Genomic DNA, 21,864 nt, shown 5'->3' on the forward strand with positions numbered 1-21,864 from the left:
CAGCTACATGGGCTTTAGAGATCATTTCAACCAAAAAAAAATTGCCAGTAGAAAGTCTGTGGACTGGATCTGACCCACCCAATGTTGCAAGTAAATTATTGAGCAAGGTTTTAAAGAGATTTCATTTTAAAATCTAGATTTTCCAGCTTCTCCTGAAAAATCTCTACTCTTGACCATTCTGGACCCACCTTCCTTCATGGCCACAAACAGCTGAAGCTGAGTAGTGGCTATCCTCGAATTGTGAACTCTATTTTACTTGTTGCCCACTGATCCCGGCAGGCCCTAGAACCTTGTCTCCAGGCTCTTTCTGCTATGCTGAGCTGCCACCCACTTGTTTCTGCAAATGTGGATGAGGGAGAGGAAGACATTGACTCCCCTGGAAAAGGTGAGACTTGGAGGATGAAAGGTGGGGCCAGCATACAGTATACACCCCATGACCAACAAAAGACATGGAAGAAATCTTTAAATCTTTTAAAACCTTTAATAATATAGATGTTTCCTAAGGCTGGCTCTCTTACTCCCTCATACTCCCTGCCTTGAAGCCTTCACATCCCAGGTCTCCACCTGAAGTGAGGGGGGTCATCAGGTGGGGGCCCTCAGCAGCTGCAGTAGGAGAAAAATTTCATCCTGTTACTACTGGTGTGTACCCGATGCATGGGTTGCAGTCAGGTTACCTGAGATATGATCCCCCCAGTCTTTGGAGTGGCTAGGCAGGCCCTGGGGGAGGGAGAAGGGCACACTCCCACCCCACCAGAATCCTCTGGCCAGAAGCTTATCAGGAGCTCTAAATCCCTTCCACTTTGTCCTTGTATGCCAGAAAAATACTTTCTTTGTGCCACGTCATGAGAAAGATTGAGAAGCACTGAAGTAAGGGGATGAAGGGACTTCAGCCATAAGCTTTTCTGCTAGAGAACCCCATTTACATACCCAAAGCTGAGGGCAGGGGCCGGAAAAGTCAGTGCTTCTCCAAGAGTCTGCCACATCCACCCATCATCACCTGTCCACCCACTCACCAAATAATTTATTGCATGCTCACAATGCACCAGGCATCATACTGGATGCCGGAGAGAAAGTGGTGAAGGAGATGCCCTCAGAGGGGCAGATGGATGGTGGACTGGGAGACTAGGGCCCAGGGAGTTAGCAGGTTCCCAAGAGATACCCAGCATTTAAAGGCTGTGTCCAGATCTGAAATGGGCCCCACCTCTCCTAAAGCTGCCTGATAGGCAGGGGCCTATTTCCCTTAGAAATGCTACATACACAACAACATTTGGGAAAAGGACAGTGTGTATAAACGTAGACTGAAAGGGTTTGGGGGAGGTGGACCTGCCCTCCCTGTGGCTAAAGGTCAGCAGATGATGGAAATGGTCTGGTCAGCCACAGCAAAGACTGGGAACAGGGGCCCAGGGAAGGGGGCACGATGGATATGGAGCACCGTGCTGGAGGATGGCTCGTAGAATAGCAGCTCTTGTGCCCGCAAGTCCAGCAACACACCCAGTCGCGCTGGGCAACGCAGCAGCCCCAGGGATTCGTGCTGCCCATTGTGAGAGAAACAGAAATCTTGGCCATAGCGGGAGAAGACCCAGGAGAAGGTGTTGTAGCCCAGACGAGAGTCACTGCCAGAACCCTTGCGGGACAGCTGACCTGTGGCCACGCCCACCTTATAGGCACAACTGTTCTGGACGTTCACTATCCAGGCGTGCAGCCCGGACTGGAAGGAGGTGGTAGCCAGGGCATTGGGCCAGTGGTCAAAGCGCTCCGGGCCATCTGCACAGGCTTTGGACTTCTTGGTACTGAAGGTCAGGGTCCTTCGATCATCTGACAATTTCAAGAAGGGGCTGACAGTCCTTTCATCGATACGTACATCTTCCGTGCCTGCCAGAAAGAATTCTGAGTTGCCCAGGGCCCACCCCCAGCCCTAACCTGGTCCTGCCAGGTAGCAAAGGGCTTCCTTGCCACCCACTGGTTGTGTGATCTTAGACAAGCCATTCATTCTCTCTGAGCTTCAGTTTCCTCATCTGTAAAATCGGGGTCAGAACAGGATTTATCACAGGGTAGTCGTGAGGATTAAATGAGATAATATATGTCAAGTGCCCAGCATATAATAGGTGCTCAATTAATTGTGGCAATGATGATAGTAGCTATTATTAGCCCAAGGCCATCTGTAAACTCTGACAGAAATAAGACCCAGAGAGAAGTGAGTTGCCCAAGGTCACACTGACTTGGTAACAGAGTCAAAATGAAAAGCCAGCATTTTGTTCCTACATCTAGCGTCCAGCACTGATCATACTGCATTCTAGTTGGTCCTATCTGCAGCCTCCAGAAGAGGCCAGACTTGCCCTAGAGGCAGAGCTCCTGGAAGCTAGGAAGCATCAGATAAGCAGTTTCTAACAACTAACTAAATGGACTGCTGGTAAATCAGGCACTGATAACAGATTCTAGAGTAAAGGTTTCCAAGGAGTGGCTGGTGGATTTGCACTGCCGACCTTTTGGGTAGTAGCCCTAGCTCATACTAAATTTTTAAGGATCTTATGAAGGGAGGGGATTAAAATTGAGAAAAAATTCAATCATTAACCTCACCTTTCTGTGAACTGTACAAAGACCATCACTGGAAGTGTGGCTTGGGTTTGGTTTGGTTTTAGGACAGAGTAGAACTGCCCCAGAGGGTTTCCGAGGCTGCAAATCTTTACGGAAGCAGACTGCCACATCTTTCTCCTGCAAAGCCACTGGCGGGTTCAAACCATCAACCTTTTGGTTAGCAGCCAAGTACTTTAACCACTGTGCCACCAGGGCTTCTGAGGTGAATCCAGGCAATCTTAATCCCCAGTCCAGATACTCTCTAGCTGGCCATCAATTTTATCTTCTTAAAGAGCCACTAGACAGCTATCACTACCGCTCTGACTGGGACCACAATAGTAGATCATGGACAGAGTGGGAAAGAAATGCAGAACAAAATTCAAGCTCATAAGACCAGAGTACCCCAAAAACTATGGCCCTCAGACACTCTGCTAACCCAGAACTAAAACCATTCCCAAAGCCCACTTTTCAGACAAAGATTAGGCAGGACTATAAAACAAAAAACAATACACATAAGGAACAAGCTGCTTAGTTCAACCAAATACACAAGACCAAATGGGCAACTCCTATCCAAAAGCAAGATGGAGAAGGCAGGAAGGGACAGGAACTGGACAAATGGATACCGGGAACCCGGAGTGGAAAGGGTGAGCATGCTGTCACACTATGGGATTGCAACCAGTGTCACAAAACATATAAATTTTTGAAGGAGAAATTAACTTGAGCTGTAAATTTTCACCTAAAGCACAATAAAATAATAAGACCAGACTTACTGGTCTGCTAGAGACTGGTGGAACCCCTGAGACTATGGCCCTTAGACAGCCTTTAAACTTGGAACTGAAATCACTCCCAGAGATCACATTATAGCCATACAACAGATAGGGCTATAAAATGAACAACAGCACCAGTGAGGAATGTACACCTCAGAACAATCAACTGTACGAGACCTAAAGGGCAGCATTTGCCCAAAAGCAAAATGCAGAAGGAAGGTAGGGGCAGGAAAACTGGGTGAATGGATACGGAGAACCCAGGGAAGAAGGGAGGAGAATGCTGACACACTGAGGGATTTGCAACCAATGTCATGAAATAAACTGTGTATGAATTGTTCAATAGGAAACTAATTTGTTCTGTAAACTTTCCCCTAAACAACAATAAAATGTTCAAAAATAAAGAGCCACTAGAGGTTTCTAAGAAATAATACTTAGCTACCCCACATGTGTCAGGAGGACTTTATAGGAATGGGATTTATCCCAGACCCAACCACAGAACAGACTGGTCTGAAAACAGGAAGGGTCTAGTCCAGATGCTCTAGGACCCACTGACCGCCTGTATCTACATCAGTGATTGTTTAAGCTACCATCCCAAACGCACAGCCCTGATGCAACAAACCCCAGAGAGACAGACAGACAGAAACCCAGTTGCTCCTACTGGTGCTGGGCTCTGACAGCTCCTAACCTGAGAAGGACCCAAGGACTGCCGTTGCCCAGAGTTGGGTCAGTAGTGGACTCCAAGCGCACTTCTCGTTAAAGTTTAACTTCACTGACTCCTGGGGATCCAAAATGCCCTCTGCTTCCTCGGTCCTTATGCACAGAAAGAAACAGAGACACCAATTCAGGTTCTAGAAATGAATCTGGATCAATACAGGGTAAAGGAAGGGGGACAGAAGTAAAAAGCCTCCCCCCTCCAGTATGCCACCTAGATTGCTAGCCAGGCCTTACAGCAACAGTTCTTAAAGGGAGCTTCAGCCAAAAAGGAAAGGTGGACATTCCCCCTGTGCCCCACAGGAGTCTTAATTCCAGCAAGGCAGACTGAGGCGGATTTTGAAAAAGGAGCAAACTTGGCATAAGAAAGCTTAGAGACAGTCTGCTCCATGGGGGAAGGGACTTGCCAGTGTCTCTCAGGAAGTGAGTGGCATAGCTGAGATAAGGACCTAGGCCTCTTGAGCCCTGTGTGGCAGGCCTTCCACTTGACCATGATGCCTAGAGAATAATCTCTCTTCCCTCCAAAACTACTGCAGCAGTAATGTTTCCTTTGGTTTGGTCAGCAGGTATAGCCACTCTTCTCTTAAAATGTATATACCTCTACAGGGTTGATACAGGAAAGGACTGGCAGCCATCACCCCAACCATAAATTAGTCAGAGCACTTTGCTCCTAAAAACTACCACCCCTTAGTTTACAGTGGGTTTTGTTGGAAAGGTAATTTGGGAACATCAGGGTCCTGGGAAGGGAGCATTGCCATTTATCAAGTAGCCAGACTCTGGGCCCATTCTTTTCCCTACCAGATCTCACTTAATTTTTACAAAAATCTGGGCGGTAGTAATTACCTCATTTGACAGAACAGAGAGAGATTGAGAGAAGGCACTCAGCTAGAAACGAGAGCTGGGATTCAAGTCATGCCTCCGTGCAAAAACAGAGCCCAGGCTGGAGCCCAGATACCATGCAAAATAATTTTGCCCTTGACCTGTGTGCTATAAAATCTCAAAGGGGTATAGGACAAAGTGGGGGTTTGCCATGGAGCTTTCCAGACCTCTGAACTAGGTTCTGAGAGAGAACTTTCCCACCACTCTGATCCTGAAGATGGCTTTGGGATCAGACGGCAGATGTGAGAGTACACACCCTCTCTCCCAAATCTCATGGCTGCCCATAAAGGAAGGGGAGCTAAGAGTGTGGGGCACGTCCCCTAACAGATGCACACTCTTTGCAAGACTGTCACTGAGTGTCCTGGCTGGAGGAATGAGGTGAACAGGGCCCTGAAAGTGCTGAGAGCAGACTCCAGAAACAAAGGCTCTTTGTGGTTTGGACAAGAGAGAGTCTGTTGCCCCTTCTCAAAGCACTAAGGCCCGGCTCCAGAGGAGACTAGCTATCAGGTGGGAAGGAAACAAGAGCTGATATTGGCAGTGTTAAGCCGTCATCCCAGGCAAACCTGAGACCAAACGCAGGCACAAGTATCTATAGAGAGCTAGCTGGCCCGGCTGCCCCATGGTACAGAAAACTCGGGGCCCCAAAGGGGTGCGAGTGAAATGGAACTCAGACACAGCAGGGTCCTGGCTGGGAACAGAGTGCCCAGCCTTTGCAGCAAGACCAGCTATGGGTGTGGAAACAACACCAGCGCCAACACAGGCATTTCTCAGTTGGAAAAGTATGTTCCAACAAGAAGGTGCTTGACAACTTTTGAACATGATACTTTGACACTATATTCCTTCAGTCTAAAGACATAAAGAACTGCAAACAAATCTTGAACTCAATTAGTAGGTCAAGTTTTTGAGGGGGCACAATTGGCATCATCTGAGTATAGACTGTATATAAGAACATCACATTGATGTTAAATTTCCTGATTTAATAATTATAATTATAAATAATTATAATTGTAAGAGAATGCCTTTGTTCTTAGGAGGTACAAGCTGAAGTAGTTAGGGATAAAAGGTCTTACCCTCCTCAAATAGTTCAAGGGAAAAAAAAGATCAAAGGCAAAGAGAGAGAGCATCAAATGTGGCAAAATGTTAACAGCTGGCAATTCTAGGTAAAGTTCATTGTACTATTCTTGCAACTTTTCTATAAATTTGAAATATTTCAAAATAAAAAATTAAAGATCAAAAAATGTTTTTAAAATCAGGTTGGCTTGACTTTGAGGATAGAATATACTAGAGGAAGACAAGAAAGATGATAAAGAAGGAGAAAGAGAAGATTGGCAGAAGTGTTAAAAGAGCCTAAGAGTGAAAAAGTAGGAATAAGGCATACAAGCATTTACAGGGGATAGTAAAATAAATCTGGATACATCCATACTGTGGAGTACTTCGCAGCCTATCCAAAAAGGGAGGTCAATCTAAATAGACTGACATGGTAATGTGTCCAAGATATTCTGATAAATTTTAGAACCAAACCAAACCAAAAACCAAACCCAGTGCCATCGAGTTGATTCCGACTCATAGCAACCCTATACAACAGGTATAAAATGATCCCATCTGGTTTAAAAAAAAAGAGAGGGAGAGAAACAAAAAACCTATATACGCTCCTGCAACTATACTTAGGGAAAAGTTCAAGAGACATACATCTATTAAAACTGATCACCTCTAAAGAACAGTGTTAGGGAGGGGTGACAAAGATTCATTTTTTATTTTTAAGTGGTTTGTATTGGAATTTTTTCTCTCCTGCACATGTATTGCTATTGAAAGTTAAATATAAAAATAAACACACAGGAAGAATGGACTATGCTCCCCAAGTATAGCTCTGAAATCTTAGACAGGAAGTTTGAGAAGGTTAATTACGTCTGACAAATTACATTCTTTTGGCCACTTCCTCAGTCTCTTGGCTCTCAGGACCCAGACAGGATCTAATGAAATTCTTTTATTAATACATAATTAAAATGCAAATTTTGAGTGATAATGCAGACTTAAGTTTTAAGAATCGTTTCAACAGAGAAAGGGGGAGTGAGGTACACAGCAGTAATGGGACAGGCATTACAAAGTATCGGTCCAAGCCCTGGCTCTGGGGCTTAGGGAAATCCCTTCCCCTCTTTGAACCCCAGCATCCTCATCTATAAATGGGGGTGGCAAAATGCTCCAACAGGGTGGCAAGCCTCCAAATAATATATATTTACTTCATTGCCATTCCCCGTGGGCCTGAAGCAGTTCTCCGAGCTGGGGACAGGAACATCCTGTCCGATGAGCCTGGCTCCAGGGAAGCCACTCAGCTGCACACCCTCCCAGCAACAGTGGGGCCTAAATGCAAGTCTGGGTAAAGGCCTAAGCACCATGGTCTCCAAAACTGCCTAAGCAAGTCACAGGGGCCCTACTCACCTCTCAAAAACTTCCTCCTCCTTCTGCTGTGAGAGGGAAAAAAAACAAAATCAGGCTTGGCACCAGAAACCCTGCAGGTAGAGAAGACTTGAGCATATTTAACTAGTGTGGAGGGCTCCATGTCGACAGACTCCAGAATAAAAAAAAAAAATCCTTCTCCTTTAAGGCCTGGTACAAAGCTTTGTGCCTTGTTCCCTACACATCTCCCCAATAACACACTAAAAAAAAAAACAAAAACCCATTGCTGTTGAGTCGATTCCGACTCATAGCGACCCTATAGGACAGAGTAGAACTGCCCCATAGGGTTTTCAAGACCGTAATCTTTATGGAAGCAGACTGCCACATCTTTCTCCCACGGAGCAGCTAGTGGCTGAAGACCTTTCAGTTAGCAGCTGAGCGCTTAACCACTGTACCACCAGGGCTCTTTTCCAATAACACATACTCAGAATAAATCCCTCTATCCCCTGTGCCCCATGGCATCCTGGGTTCCCCTTACCTACACTTCAGGATAATCATCTATTTAACCAACAGCATCCCCCATGAAAACTATCAGCTCCCAGATAGCTGGGACAATTTCTGAACCTTCTATTGTGACTCTCCCAGTGTTTGGGACAAAATGTGCTCTGTACATGGAAGCAGTATGAGTAAATGAATGCAAAATCTCGGACAGTTACGGAAACTGTCCTAATTGAAACTGTGATGGGACACATCAGTTGTTCTACATTCTCATTCCTCTGGCTGGCAGTTTTATTCAGGCATCACACTGATGCCTCAAAACTGCAGGCATTTGTATATTTATATAAAATAATTTCAAAGGATATGTACCAAAGTAACATAGTGACCTCTGAGTGGTAGGATTAAGGATGAGCTCTACATTCTCATATTCAACCTCTTTTCAGCTTCCCCAAGTACAGTGTTCTCTCTGTGTACTTCTGAACTCTCGCCACTTCCTTTAACCTAGCTAATCTTTTTGTCTTTCAGGCATCAGCTTCTAACACATTTCCTCCAAGAAGCCTTTCCTGACCGCCACCTGGTTTGTTGGGACTTCCTAGCTCCCAGTGATTTCCTTTAGCACGTATCTCTCCATATCCTAATTGTAGTTTATGTTATCTGTCTCCTTCTAAGGCTGTGAATGACTGACAGCTGTATCCTGCAACTCCACTTCATAGCACAGTGCCTAAACATAGTCCACCCAAAACCAAACCCATTGCCGTTGAGTGTATTCTGACTCATTGTGACCCCACAGGGTTTCCAAGGCTGTAAATCTCTACAGAAGCAGATTGCCACATCTTTCTCCCGTGAAGCTGCTGGTGATAAGCAGTCGATTGCTTTAGCCACTGCACCACCAGGGCTCCTTTAGCACATAGTAGGCACTAAATAAATATTTGCTCACTATTAAAAGAATATTGTTATCAGGTACAAAAATGATCCATATAAGTTCATTCTCCTGTCTCTCCCCTGCTCCAAATCCTCATTCCAGTAAACATGCCCAATGTTTTCAAACTTTTGGAAAGTCTGGCAAACTGGTTGTCCCCCCTACCCATGCAAGACTTACAATCAGCTGGAGGTCATCCAGGTGAGTTAACATGTCCACCAGGCTAGTGCGGATGGTGTCAAGCTTCTGTAGCACCTCGGCCCAGTGCACCCGCTGTGTCAGGATACTCTGGTGGGCCCGCTCCTCTTCACCATGCACCTGTTCCAGCAACCTCTGCTCCTCGCTCTCACACAGACTCCGTATCAGACTCAGCCGCTGAATGACCAGTTCTCGTGCTGCACTGGCCATGCTCTGTCAAGGGATGAGACAAGGAGTCAGTTCCTGGCAAAGCCCCGGTCAGGATTAGGCGGGTTTGGGCTCAGCTGGAAGGAGTATGAGATTGATTAGCAAGGTCTGCCATGGGCATGCTAAGGGAAGTGACAGCGCTTAAGCCATTTTCTCTGCAACCCAGCCCTAGGACTTCACAAATATGATTAAGGGTAAAGAAATTTAAGATCCAGACTTGCAGGCCATAACTCATGGAGCCAGGATCACAGAACGAAAGAGCTAGACAGGGTTTAGAGATCATTTAGAATTGCCTGATTATTTCACAATTGGGAATACTGAGGCTGAGACCAAGGTCACAGAACCACACAATTGTAGGCAGAAGAGCCTAAAAAAGTCATCCACATCAACAGTGTCTGTACCACATGGTGGTCCAGTTGATATTTTGACCATGTCTGAGGACGAAAACTCATTACTTCCTAAAATTATCCATTCCAGTTGGTTCTGTGGTAGAATTCTTATCTGCCACACAGGAGGCCTGAAATTAATTTTCAATCAATGAAGTTAATGAGTACTTTCTTCTAGCCCCTAGCACAGTGCCTACCACACAGTTAGTACTCAAATATTTATTGTAATAACTGTATGGGAAAATTTTCCATGACTTAGTCTAAAATCTCTTGGTAGTGTTCACATGGTAAGCCACTGTCAAGGCTGGAAACAGAACCCAGTTCTCTCTTTTTTTAATTGTGCTTGAAGTGAAAGTTTACAACTCAAGTCCATTTCTCATACAAAAACTTACACACACATTGTTATGTGACCCTAGTTGCTCTCCATATAATGTGACAGCACACTCCTTTTCTCTATCCTGTATTTCCCATGTCCATTCAACCAGCTCCTGTCACCCTCTGCCTTCTCATCTCACCTCCAGACAGGAACTGCCCACATAGTCTCATGTGTCTACTTCAGCTAAGAAGCACGCTCCTCACCGGTATCATTTTATGTCTTATAGTTTGGTCTAATCTTTGTCTGAAGAGTTGGCTTCAAGAATGGTTTTAGTTTTGAGCTAACATAGAGTCTGGGGAGCATGATCTCGGGGTCCCTCCAGTCTCAGTCAGACCATTAAGTCTGGTATTTTTACGAGAATTTGAGGTCTGCATCCCATTTTTCTCCTGCTCCATCAGGGATTCTCTGTTGCGTTCCCTGTCAGGGCAGTCATCAGTGGTAGCCGGGCACCATCTAATTCTTCCGGTCTCAGGCTGATGGAATCTCTGGTTTATGTGGCCCCTTCTTTCTCTTGGGCTCATATTTTCCTCGTGGCTTTGGTGTTCTTCATTCTCCTTTGCTCCAGGTGGGTTGAGACCAATTGATGCATCTTAGATGACTGCTTACTAGCTTTTAAGACCCCAGACACCACTAGCCAAAGTGAGAACCCAGTTCTCTTGACTCTCAGTCCAGTGCTCTTTACCTACACCAGGTGCCAGCTGGTAACCAATATTCTGCAAAGGCATCTGCCGCATGAAGCATCTGCACTTTTGCCAGACAAATGAGAGTTAACTGCCACCGTCACGCCAGAGAGTAGAACTGCCACCTTCAAAGCCAGCAGTGTTACCTGTGCCCTGCCCCTAAAGAAAATGGGACAATCATCCTTGTTTTACAGAAAAAACCGAGACCACACAATTTGCCTGGTAGAAAGGAAAGAGTGGCTAAGTGAGTGGCAAGTGAATCCAGGAGTGTAAACTAAATAGAAATCACAAAATAAAAAAAACAGCTATACATCCACGTATATCAGCAATCACAATATTGATAAATAGATTAAACTGTCTAGTTAAAAGGCAGGTATTGCCAGATCAGATTAAAAAAAGGGAGGGGGAAGGAAAAAACAAAACCCAGTTATAAGACATACCAAAAACCTAAGAAAGAAGCCCTGGTGGCGCAATGGTTAAGTGCTCAGCTGCTAAGCAAAAGGTAGGCAGTTCGAACCTACCCAGCAGCTATGCAGGAGAAATACCTGCCGATCTGCTCCCATAAAGATTACAACCTAGACAACCCTATGGGGCAGTTCTACTGTGTCACGTGGCGTTGCTATGAGTAAAAAAATCAACTCGATGGCACCTAATAACAACAGCAAAACATAAGAACATAGAAAAAGTTGGAAATAAAAGAAAAAATATACAAGGAATGAACAATCTGAAAAGGAAATTGAGAAAAGAATTCCATTTACAATAGCATCTAAAAGAATAATAAAAAAAAAAAAAACCTAGGAATAAATTTAACCAGGGAGGTAAAAGGCTTGGACACTGAAAACTATAATACACTGTTAAAAGAAATTACCAAAAAACCCCAAACCCATTGCCATCGAGTTGATTCCGACTCATAGCGACCCTATAGGACAGAGTAAAACTGCCCCATAAGGTTTCCAAGGAGCACCTGGCAGATTCAAACTGCCGACCTTTTGGTTAACAGCCAAACTCTTAACCACTATGCCAAAAAAATTAAAGGGTACCTAAATAAATAGAAAGACATTCTGTGTTCATTAACTGGAAGACTTAATATCATTAAGATGTCAATATTACACAAAGCAATCCATAGATTCAATGTATAAAGGGTCATTATAAAATTATAAAAATAATGATTTACTAAGAATATATAACAAATGTAAATTGTATACATTAATAACATACTGTCAAAATATAAAAATAATAATTGACAGAATTCTGGGGAAAAATAAGACAAATCTATTCATAGTTATCATATGAAAATTTAAATGGCCTTGCCAGTAATCAATAAATCTAGCAGATAAAAATTCGTAAGGATAGAAAAGATCTGAACCAGTTAATAAATTAATTAATAGACTTATTTAGGATGCTAGTGGTTAAAGCGCTCAGCTGCTAACCAAAAGGTTGGCAGTTCCAACTCACCAGCCACGCCACAGGAGAAAGATGTAGCACTCTGTTTACATAAAGATTACAGCCTTGGAAACCCAATGGGACAGTTCTACACTGTCCTATAGGGTCACTATGAGTTGGAATCGACTTGACGGCAGTGGGTTTGGCTTTTGGTTTAGTACCCCCTTATCTATGGTATGGTTTCACTTTCCACAGTTTCAGTTATCCTCAGTCAACCACAGTCCAAAAATATTAAACGGAAAATTCCAGAAATAAACACTTCATACACTACTCACCGTTCTGAGTAGTGTAAAGAAATCTCACCCCATCCCGCTCCGTCCTGACTGTGAATCACCCCTTTGTCCAGGGTAGCCACGCTGTATACAGTTATCAGATACACTGTCACAGTATCCCAGTGCTTCTGTTCAACTAACCCTTATATTACCTAGTAATGGCCCCAAAGCACAAGGGCAGTGATGCTGGCAATTCAAATATGACAAAAAGAAGCTGTGAAGTGCTTCCTTTAAATGACTAATTCTTTTTGGTATGATGACTCTGTGTATTCCTTGCATCTTCTTTTGATGCTTCCTGCATCATTCAATATTTTCCCCCATGGAATCCTTCACTACTGCAACTCGAGGCTTGAATTTTTTCTTCAGTTCTTTCAGCTTGAGAAACGCTGAGTGTGTTCTTCCCTTTTGGTTTTCCATCTCCAGCTCTTTGCACATGTCATTATAATACTTTACTTTGTCTTCTCGAGAGGCCCTTTGAAATCTTCTGTTCAGTTCTTTGACTTCATCAATTCTTCCTTTTGCTGTAGCTGCTTGACACTCAAGAGCAAGTTTCAGAGTCTCCTCTGACATCCACCTTGGTCTTTTCTTTCTTTCCTGTCTTTTCAGTGACCTCTTGCTTTCTTCATGGATGATGTCCTTGATGTCATTCCACAACTCGTCTGGTCTGCGGTCACTAGTGTTCAATGCATCAAATCTATTCTTGAGATGGTCTCTAAATTCAGGTGGGATATGCTCAAGGTCATATTTTGGCTCTTGTGGACTTGGTCTGATTTTCTTCAGTTTCAGCTTGAACTTGCATATGAGCAGTTGACGGTCTGTTCCACAGTCAGCCCCTGGCCTTGTTCTGACTGATGATATTGAGCTTTTCCATCGTCTCTTTCCACAGATGTAGTCAATTTGATTTCTGCGTGTTCCATCTGGTGAGGTCCATGTGTGCAGTCGCTGTTTATGTTGGTGAAAGAAGGTATTTGCAATGAAGTTGTTGGTCTTAAAAAATTCTATCATTCAATCACCAGCATTGTTTCTATCACCAAGGCCATATTTTCCAACTACTGATCCTTCTTCTTTGTTTCCAACTTTTGCATTCCAATTGCCACTAATTATCAATGTATCTTGATTGCACGTTCGATCAAGTTCAGACTGCAGCAGCTGATAAAAATCTTCTATTTCTTCATCTTTGGCCCTAGTGGTTGGTGCGTAAATTTGAATAACAGTCATATTAACTGGTCTTCCTTGTAGGCGTATGGATATTATCCTATCACTGACAGCGCCGTACTTCAGGATAGATCTTGAAATGTTCTTTTTGACGATGAATGCAACACCATTCCTCTTCGAGTTGTCATTCCCAGCATAGTAGACTATATGATTGTCTGATTCAGAATGGCCAATACCAGTCCATTTCAGCTCACTAATGCCTAGGATATCGATGTTTATGCATTCCATTTCATTTTTGATGATTTCCAATTTTCCTAGATTCATACTTCGTACATTCCAGGTTCCGATTATTAATGGATGTTTGCAGCTGTTTCTTCTCATTTTGAGTCATGCTACATCAGCAAATGAAGGTCCCAAAAGCTTTACTCCATGCACGTCATTAAGGTCGACTCTACTTTGAGGAGGCAGCTCTTCCCCAGTCATCTTTTGAGTGCCTTCCATCCCGGGGGGCTCATCTTCCAGCACTATATCAGACAGTGTTCTGCTACTATTCATAAGGTTTTCACTGGCTAATGCTTTTCAGAAGTAGACCTTCTTCCTAGTCTGTCTTAGTCTGGAAGCTCAGCTGAAACCTGTCCTCCATGGGTGACCCTGCTGGTATCTGAATACCAGTGGCATAGCTTCCAGCATCACAGTAACACACAAGCCCCCACAGTACGACAAACACCACAGACACGTGGGAGGTTCAAGCAGATACAAGAGACCAAATGGGTGGTTCCTGTCTGGAGGCAGAATGAGAAGAGAGGAAGGGACAGGAACTGGTTGAATGGACACAAGAAAGCCGGGGTGGAAACGGGGAGTGTGCTGTCACATTGTGGGAATTGCAACTACTGTCACATAACAATATGTATATAAATTTTTGTATAAGAAACTGACTTGAGCTGTAAAGTTTCACCTAAAGCACAATTAAAAAAAAAAAAATCAGTATATCCAAAGAAATCAGCAGGAAAAAAAAATGATAAAGAGGAAACAGTAATGAAGTAAAAAACAAAGATATAAAATAGAGAAGCAAAAAAAAAACCTAAAAGTTGGTGTTACTTTGAAAAAACTAATAGTCAAACCTGTGACAACTTTACTAAGCAAAGACAGGAGTGAAAGGTGGACATCCACATACAACAAAGATTTTAAAATCATAAAACTAAGAACAACTTCATGGCATTAAATTTAAAAACAGATGAAATAGATAATTTTCCCAAGAAAAACTGACCAAAACCAATTCAAGAGAAAAGAAGGAACAGGAATAATCCTATAAGCATGGTGGGAAATGAATTACTGGTTACAAATCTACCAACGAAAACACCAAGCCCAGATAGTTTTGCAGGGAGTGTCACCAAACATCCATGGCACAGACACTTTCAATCCAATACAAACTGTTTCAGTAAAAATAGAGAGAGTTCTGTTTCCCAACTCATTTAATGAGGCTTATATAACCTTGATACCAAAATCTGACAAGGACTATGCAAAAGACAAAATTCATAGGCTAACCTCACCTCTGAGTATAGATGCAAAAATCCTAAAAAATCCTAAACTAAGATTGTGGTTGTTCTTGTGTGCCACTGAGTCGATTCCAACTCATAGCAACTCTATGTGACAGAGTAGAACCGAACCACAGCATTTCCTAGGCTGTAATCTTTAGGAAACAGATCGCCAAGTTTTTTTCTTCCTTGGAGCCACTGGTGGGTTCAAACTGCCAACCTTTAGGCTAGAAGCCTAACATTTAACCACTCTGCCACCAGGGCTATGTTTGAGTCCATTGTTGCAGCCACTGTGTCAGTCCATCTCATTGAGGGTCTTCTTTTTCACTCGCCCTCTACTTTACCAGGAAACCCTGGTGGCTTAGTGTTTAGGAACTACGGCTACTAACCAAAAGGTTGGCAGTTCGAATCCACCAAGCACTCTTTGGAAACTCTATGGAGGAGTTCAACTCTGTCCTATAGGGTCACTGTGAGTCAGATTCAACTTTACAGCAACAGGTATGATTTGTTTTGTCTACTTTACCAAGCATGATGTCCTTCTCCAGGGACTGGTCCCTCCTGATGACATGTCCAAAGTACACGAGACGAAGTCTCGCCATCCTCGTTTCTAAGGAGCATTCTGGCTGTACCTCTTCCAAAACAGATGTGTTCATTCTTCTGACATAACACATATTTTATGTGCTATTGTCCCTTTCCCCTGACTGGAATGTAAACTTCATGAAAACAGGAGTTTTCATATGTTTTGCTGACTGTGGAATCTCCAGCACAAACAATAGTGCCTGCCATGTGGAGGTGCTCAATGAGGATTTGCTGAATAAATGAATGGTGAAATGTTGGAAGTACTCCCCCTCTTAAAGTTAGGGATCTGCTACACTAACTGCTATTCAACATTCTACTGAGGTCCTAGCTAGTGCAGTGAGTCAAGAAAATGTAAAGGATGGAAATGAGAGAGAGAGAGAAAGAGAGTGTGAGAATGAGAGGTCATCACGCAAAGAGAAACAGAAATGCATACAGAACAGTTGCCTGGACTCCTAGCAGTTTTCTGGTTCCTTGTTTTAGACTTCTTTAGGTTCTGAATGACCCCTGTATCCTCCCAGTAAATTTCCTGTATTGCTTATGCTAGTTCAACTGGGTTCTGTTCCATGTGATCAAGAGCCTTGACTATGACAGTCCCAAGCCTGCCCCATGTCCCATAAGAAGTAGGAAGGGAATGTATAGAAATTCAGGGCCCCTGCCCTTGAAGGGTATTTGCATATTGCATGGCTGAGAGTGAAGACACAGCAGTGGCAATGAGACAACTGAAGAAAGGATCAGCAGTGGGATGTATCAGAAGTTGCACTGGCCTGGGAGGTGGAAGACCCACGTCATAAAACTAACTCTACCAGGGAAGCTGTAGGACCTTGGACAGGTCAATTAACCTCTATGAGACCCATTTCCTCATCTGTAAACAGGAATGTCATAGCTACCTACTGCACAAAATTGTCATAGGAAATAATATAAAAGTCTCTAGGTTATTTTATAATTCTGGGGCTGTGCACAAAATAATTAGGTAGTAGAGGAATGCTACCCTTCCTGATCCTCTATCCCAAGATACCCAAGAAAATAGCCTTCTAGCAGTCTTTATACCCAGTGTGTGACTGGAAAAAGCTCACTCTGCTCAGATGGTGAAAACAAGGCTCAGGGAGATGGTAAACCATCCCTCCTGGACATCCGGCTCCACTAGTAGCACAATGAGTCTGTGTAAATGGGAAGGAATCCTAGACTGGTACAAGCCACTAAGGCTGGGGTCTTCTCCTGGGAGGGGGCCAAGAACAGAGGGGCAAAGGGAAGAATTACCACTGCTCTCTGGTTCTTTTCTGTCAGGACCTCAGCCACATACTTGGTGATGCAGGCACTCTGTAACTGCAGCCTTTCACACTGGTCCACGATCTTGTTCTGCAACACAAACCACACCCATGTTGATCCATGTATATAATCCATCATCATTCTATTCCATTAATTTTTTTCCTTCTACCCCACCTCAGGCACCCACTCCTAGACCTCATCATTATTGATAATTATACCAAAACCAAAAGAAAACCCATTACCTTCGAGTCAATTCCAACTCATAGCAACCCTGTAAGACAGAGCAGAACTGCCTCATAGGGTTTCCAAGGTGCAGCTGGTGGATTCGAACTTCTGACCTTTTGGTTAGCAGCCAAGTTCTTAGCCACTGTGCCACCAGGGCTCCTCGATAACTACAAAAAAACCCCAAAGCCAAATCCATTGCCATCAAGTAGATTCCAACTTATAGCAATCCTATAGGACAGAGTAGAACTGCCTCATAGAGTTTCCAAGTCTGTAATCTTTAAGGGAGCAGACTGCCACATCTTTCTCCTGTGGAGTGGTTGGTGGGTTTGAACCACCAACCTTTTGGTTAGCAGCAGCGAAGCGTTTAACCACGGTACCAGCAGGGCTCCTTTAATAACTATACCCAAAAACCAAACCCGTTGCCGTCGAGTCAATTCCAACTCATAGCAACCCTATAGGACAGAGCAGAACTGCCCCATAGGGTTTCCAAGGAGCAGCTAGTGGATTCCTACCGCTGACCTTTTGGTTAGCAGCCAAGGTCTTAACCACTGTGCCACCAGAGCTCCCTTGATAACTATACCACATCCACCTCCACCTCCAAAATCTTCATTTCGAGGGTCCTATACCCTGTCTACCATATTCTGTCCTTCTAGATCCATAAGTCTAGAGTCCTCACTCTAGACTTATGGATCTAGAAGGACAGAATTCTTCAGCTCAGTTGAGGCTGTGCCGTTTCACTGGCCACTTTTCACCATGCCCCTTTGTGACCTTGCCTTCCTCTTTATTTTGAAATTCCTTGGCCCATCATTATAATCACTTTCGTGCATACACTGTCAACCCGTTTGGCCTCTCTCCCTCCTTCCTAGCCAACTCCCTGACTCTCCACACCTGCACCTGAGCATGGCTTCTCAAAAACTGTTTTTCCCCAAGTTATCACTATTCATTAAACAGCACCATCAATCACTGACCTCATACCTAGGCCAAAAATCCAGGAATTTCCCTCCAACCCCACATCTAATCAGTCAAAGAGTCCTATTAGCCCTGTTTCCAAAGTATCTCTCTCCTTTGGCTATGTCTCATCACCTCAACTCCTTTTATTCAACTCAGATTTCCATCATCTCCACAGGAACCACTGTAAGAATCTCCTAAGTGGGCTTCCATTTCTGACCTCCACAGTCAGGCAGAGCCATCTTTTGCAAGGAAATCAGATAAAGTCACACCCTCGCTCAAAACAGGAGTTCTGGTAGTGCAGTGGTTAAGCGCTTGTCTGCTGACCTACAGGTCAGCAGTTGGAGTCCACCAGCTGCTCCACAGGGGAAAGATGTGGCAGTCTGCTTCCATAAAGATTTACAGCCTTGGAAGTTCTACGCGGTCCTATAGGGTTGCTATGAGAGTAATGAGTTTGGTTTTGGTTGCTCAAAACTTGTTTTCCAACACACACACACGTACCCACAAGCGTGCGCACACACGCGTGCATGGTAAGATCAAGTTTCTTAGTTTAGTCAACAAGGCCCTACCTGATGTGACTGGGCTTATCTCTCCAGTGTCACCTGCTACGATTCCCCACACAGACCTTCTGTTCCTTAAAAACACCAAACTCCTTTGCACTTGCCGCTCCTTCTGCCTCTAACAGTCTTCCCCCATATTTTTGCATGACTCACACTCCCTCCCCACTTCACTCAGGTCTCCGCTTAAATGTTAACTCTTCCAAGAGACCTTCCCTGACCACTCCCTGTTCCCTTACTTTGCTTTATTTTTTCTCTTGTACCCAGACTCTGACTGCATATTACGTATTTGTTTACTTTCTTGTTTTGTGCTATCTATCCCCACCACTGCTGGAACATAAGCACCATAACTTAGGCCTGTTCTCTGCTGTCTCCCATTATCTAGAAGAGCTTCTCACATAGAAGGCCCTGAATAAACGTTTGTTGAATGAACCTCCACTGCCTTGGCCGCAAAAGATTCAACCATTCAGTTCCCAAAGCTCTGAGCATCACCCCTGGAAGCAAGGAAAGAGTTTTAGAAACGGGGAAGCTGAGGCCCACAGAGAAGTGATTTGCCCAAGGAGACATGGCCAAGCCTCTGCTCTTCCACTCCATTTCTCCAGGTTAAAACTGGAGCCCTTCCAAGAAGCCCCTCCCCTATTTCCCACCCAGACTCCTCCCCTAGGAGCTTTGCCCCAGTTCCACCTGCCAAAGGCAACTCAGGTACCTCTTCCAGGAAAGCCTCGAAAGCCCTTTTCCCCAAAAGTAAGAAATTAGGCTTACATTTCACACAAATCTAAATAAAAAGGTATAAAATTTAATTAACTCAGAGGAAGCTGCAATGAAACTCATCATGAGACTGAGGGAACTGAGTGATTTTGAAAAGCTATGTGGTCGGAATCCAGATTAGAGAGAGAAGGGTTGAACTGGTGCTGTTTTTGTCCAGTTCAGTCATAATTTGGCTCTGGGGCGAAATTTCTTTGCTGGCTAAAAGGATAGGGAAAGGAGTTCCAAAATACTTACTTCCTCAAAATTGGAAGGGAAGAGGGCAAGACACATCTCCCTCCAGGCCTAAGACAGGTAAGTCTGCTCAGGGTCTCAGGAGGGCACAGTGGAGGCACCCCAGGGCAGAGTATATTCCTAAACAACCACCCTGCCCCAGCCTTCATCCCTTCAGCCACTCAGATCCAACTCTGGTGGGAACTTTTTTTTTTTGAACGGTTTTCCGGAAATTCTTACTTGAATTAGTATCACCTCCTGCCTTCATCTACTTCCTCTTGCTTAGTCAATGACCCCCCAGGTCCAGCCCTTAAACTTTAGGAACCTTGGGGGAAGTGAAGTAACTGCACTATGCCAGGCCTCAGTTTCCTCATCTGTAAAATGTGGGTAGGGCCTCCACTTCAAAGGCTTGGTCTGGATAGAATGAGAGGACTGATATTTAAGTCGTTTGGAATTTGCAAAGTTTTTATCCATTACACAAGTTTATTACAACACACTGTATAAGTTTATTATCAGCACAATTGTTGATAGAGGTGGTGACAGGATCAACAGGGAGCTTCCTAGCCTCAGCACCCTGTAAGGCGTTTGTTACAGGCAGTCCGATTGGGTAAAGCCCCTCAGGCCTCACAACAGGGCTGGACTCAGGGTGGTGTTAGGAGAATCAAGCCGTTTCATCAAATTACAAAGAAATCCCCCGGGGACCACAGTTTAGGGTGAATGGAGGAAGCTCCAGGGTGAATTCGACTCCCAACCTCAGCAGCTCAAAAGAGGGGTGGTGATTGGGAGGTCATCAGCCTGGAGGCAAACTGGAAGTGGAGGTGGGGAGAAACCCTAGGTGAAGGGCTCAGGCAGGAACCTCCTGATATCCTCCCTGCCCTCTCGGTTTATCCGGGTGAAACCAGCTTGTACTCAAGGCCAGTCCGGTAGGGGAAAAGAAATCACCTCACCAGGAAGCCAGAAGAGTGGAGGGAGGGGCTTTGAGCCGAGGGACTAAGGGGTGAGGAGTTGCCCCGGTTTTATGAGAAGTCAGCTTCTGCAGAGGCTGGAGTTGGGGCATACCTGGCCCCGGGGAGCTGGAGCAAGGGAGCCCTCTATTGCCCAAGGCCAGCCGCAGCTCTCCTTTCCCACAACAGTCCAGTGGAGTAGGAGGGGCGCATGAATTTACCAAAATAACTTTTAGTTGAGCTTGCCATGTGACAGGCACGATGACTAAACAGCATTTTACCCATAATCTTATTGTATCTCACAACAACTCTAATAAATGTGAGTTATTATTGCCCCCAAAGTACAGATGAAGAAACCGAGGCTCAGATCCGAACTCAGGGATGGGATTCGAACTTAAGCCACACCCTTAACCGCCTTGTTCTACAGCCAATGTCACGGAGGTGCCTGGGCTTCTCGACCTGCAGTCGGGTCCACCGGACCCCAGGCTCCCCCTTCGGCCGATCCGGCCCGGCGCACCGCCCTGGCGCGTCCCCCCAGGGCTCCCTTCCTTTGGCGCCCCCCGCCTTCCGGTGCCCAGGCGAGCTCACCCGCATGTCCTCGGCGCGCTCCTCCGCCCGGCGGATGCGGTGCCCCCAGCAGCGGCCGCCCAGCTCCGCGCAGGCGGCGCACACGAGCCGCCGCTCGGAGCGGCAGAACCACCTCAGAGGCTGGCCGTGTTCGGGGCAGAGTGGACTCGACTGGGGCCCCGGCTGAGACCCAGGCCCGGACCCCAGCCCCGGCCCCGCGCCCTCCGAGGACATGGCCGAGTGCCGGTCGCAGCGCGCTCCACCTGTCGCAGGTGGCTGCTGGGCGGGGCCTCCTGGCTCCTCCCCTATTCCCGCCCAGCGCGCCCGCGCGCCGCGGCGCTGCACTTGCTCCCGCCTAGCTCTGTTGCCTTGGTGGGCGAGGACCCGGCAGTGCCAACCCTACATCCGCCGGAATCCGCCGATCTCAGCTGTTAGACCTCAGGCGGTGTTTTTGATACTTTGCTTAATTAAATCGCATTGTACGCGTGTTTGTTTTTTACACAAACGCAGGCCACCAGTATTAATGGTGGCCATAGGAAACTTCACGAGTCCCTAGGTGGTGCAAAGGGTTAACGAGCTTAGCTGCTAATGGGAAGGTTGACCTTCTAAGTACACCCAGAGGCGCCCCTAAGAAAGGCCTGGCGACTTGGTTTCTGAAAAAGCAGCCATTGGAAAACCTATGGAGCACAGTTCTACTCTGACATACATGAGGGCGCCATGAATCAGTCAATGGCAACTGGTTTTTATAGGAAACTTTATTGAACACTTACTAAGCGTCAAGCTTTTGCTAAATGCTTTATAAGCAT

General features: G+C 45.2%; 1 protein-coding gene across 1 annotated transcript; it reads right to left on the reverse strand.

Moving 5' to 3' along the window:
- Positions 1–12: 12 nt before the first annotated feature.
- BSPRY (B-box and SPRY domain containing) lies at positions 13–21,292 on the reverse strand. Its single transcript, XM_003407513.4, has 6 exons — positions 21,080–21,292; positions 16,831–16,929; positions 8,923–9,153; positions 7,368–7,393; positions 4,027–4,151; positions 13–1,872 (listed from the first exon to the last, which is right to left on the reverse strand). Exons 1-6 carry the CDS (start codon positions 21,290–21,292, stop codon positions 1,346–1,348), a joined length of 1,221 nt encoding a protein of 406 aa, XP_003407561.2. The 3' UTR covers positions 13–1,345.
- Between the last annotated feature and the right edge of the window lie 572 nt (positions 21,293–21,864).

This window comes from Loxodonta africana, chromosome 9, assembly GCF_030014295.1.
Source record: "Loxodonta africana isolate mLoxAfr1 chromosome 9, mLoxAfr1.hap2, whole genome shotgun sequence".
Lineage (NCBI taxonomy): Eukaryota > Metazoa > Chordata > Mammalia > Proboscidea > Elephantidae > Loxodonta > Loxodonta africana.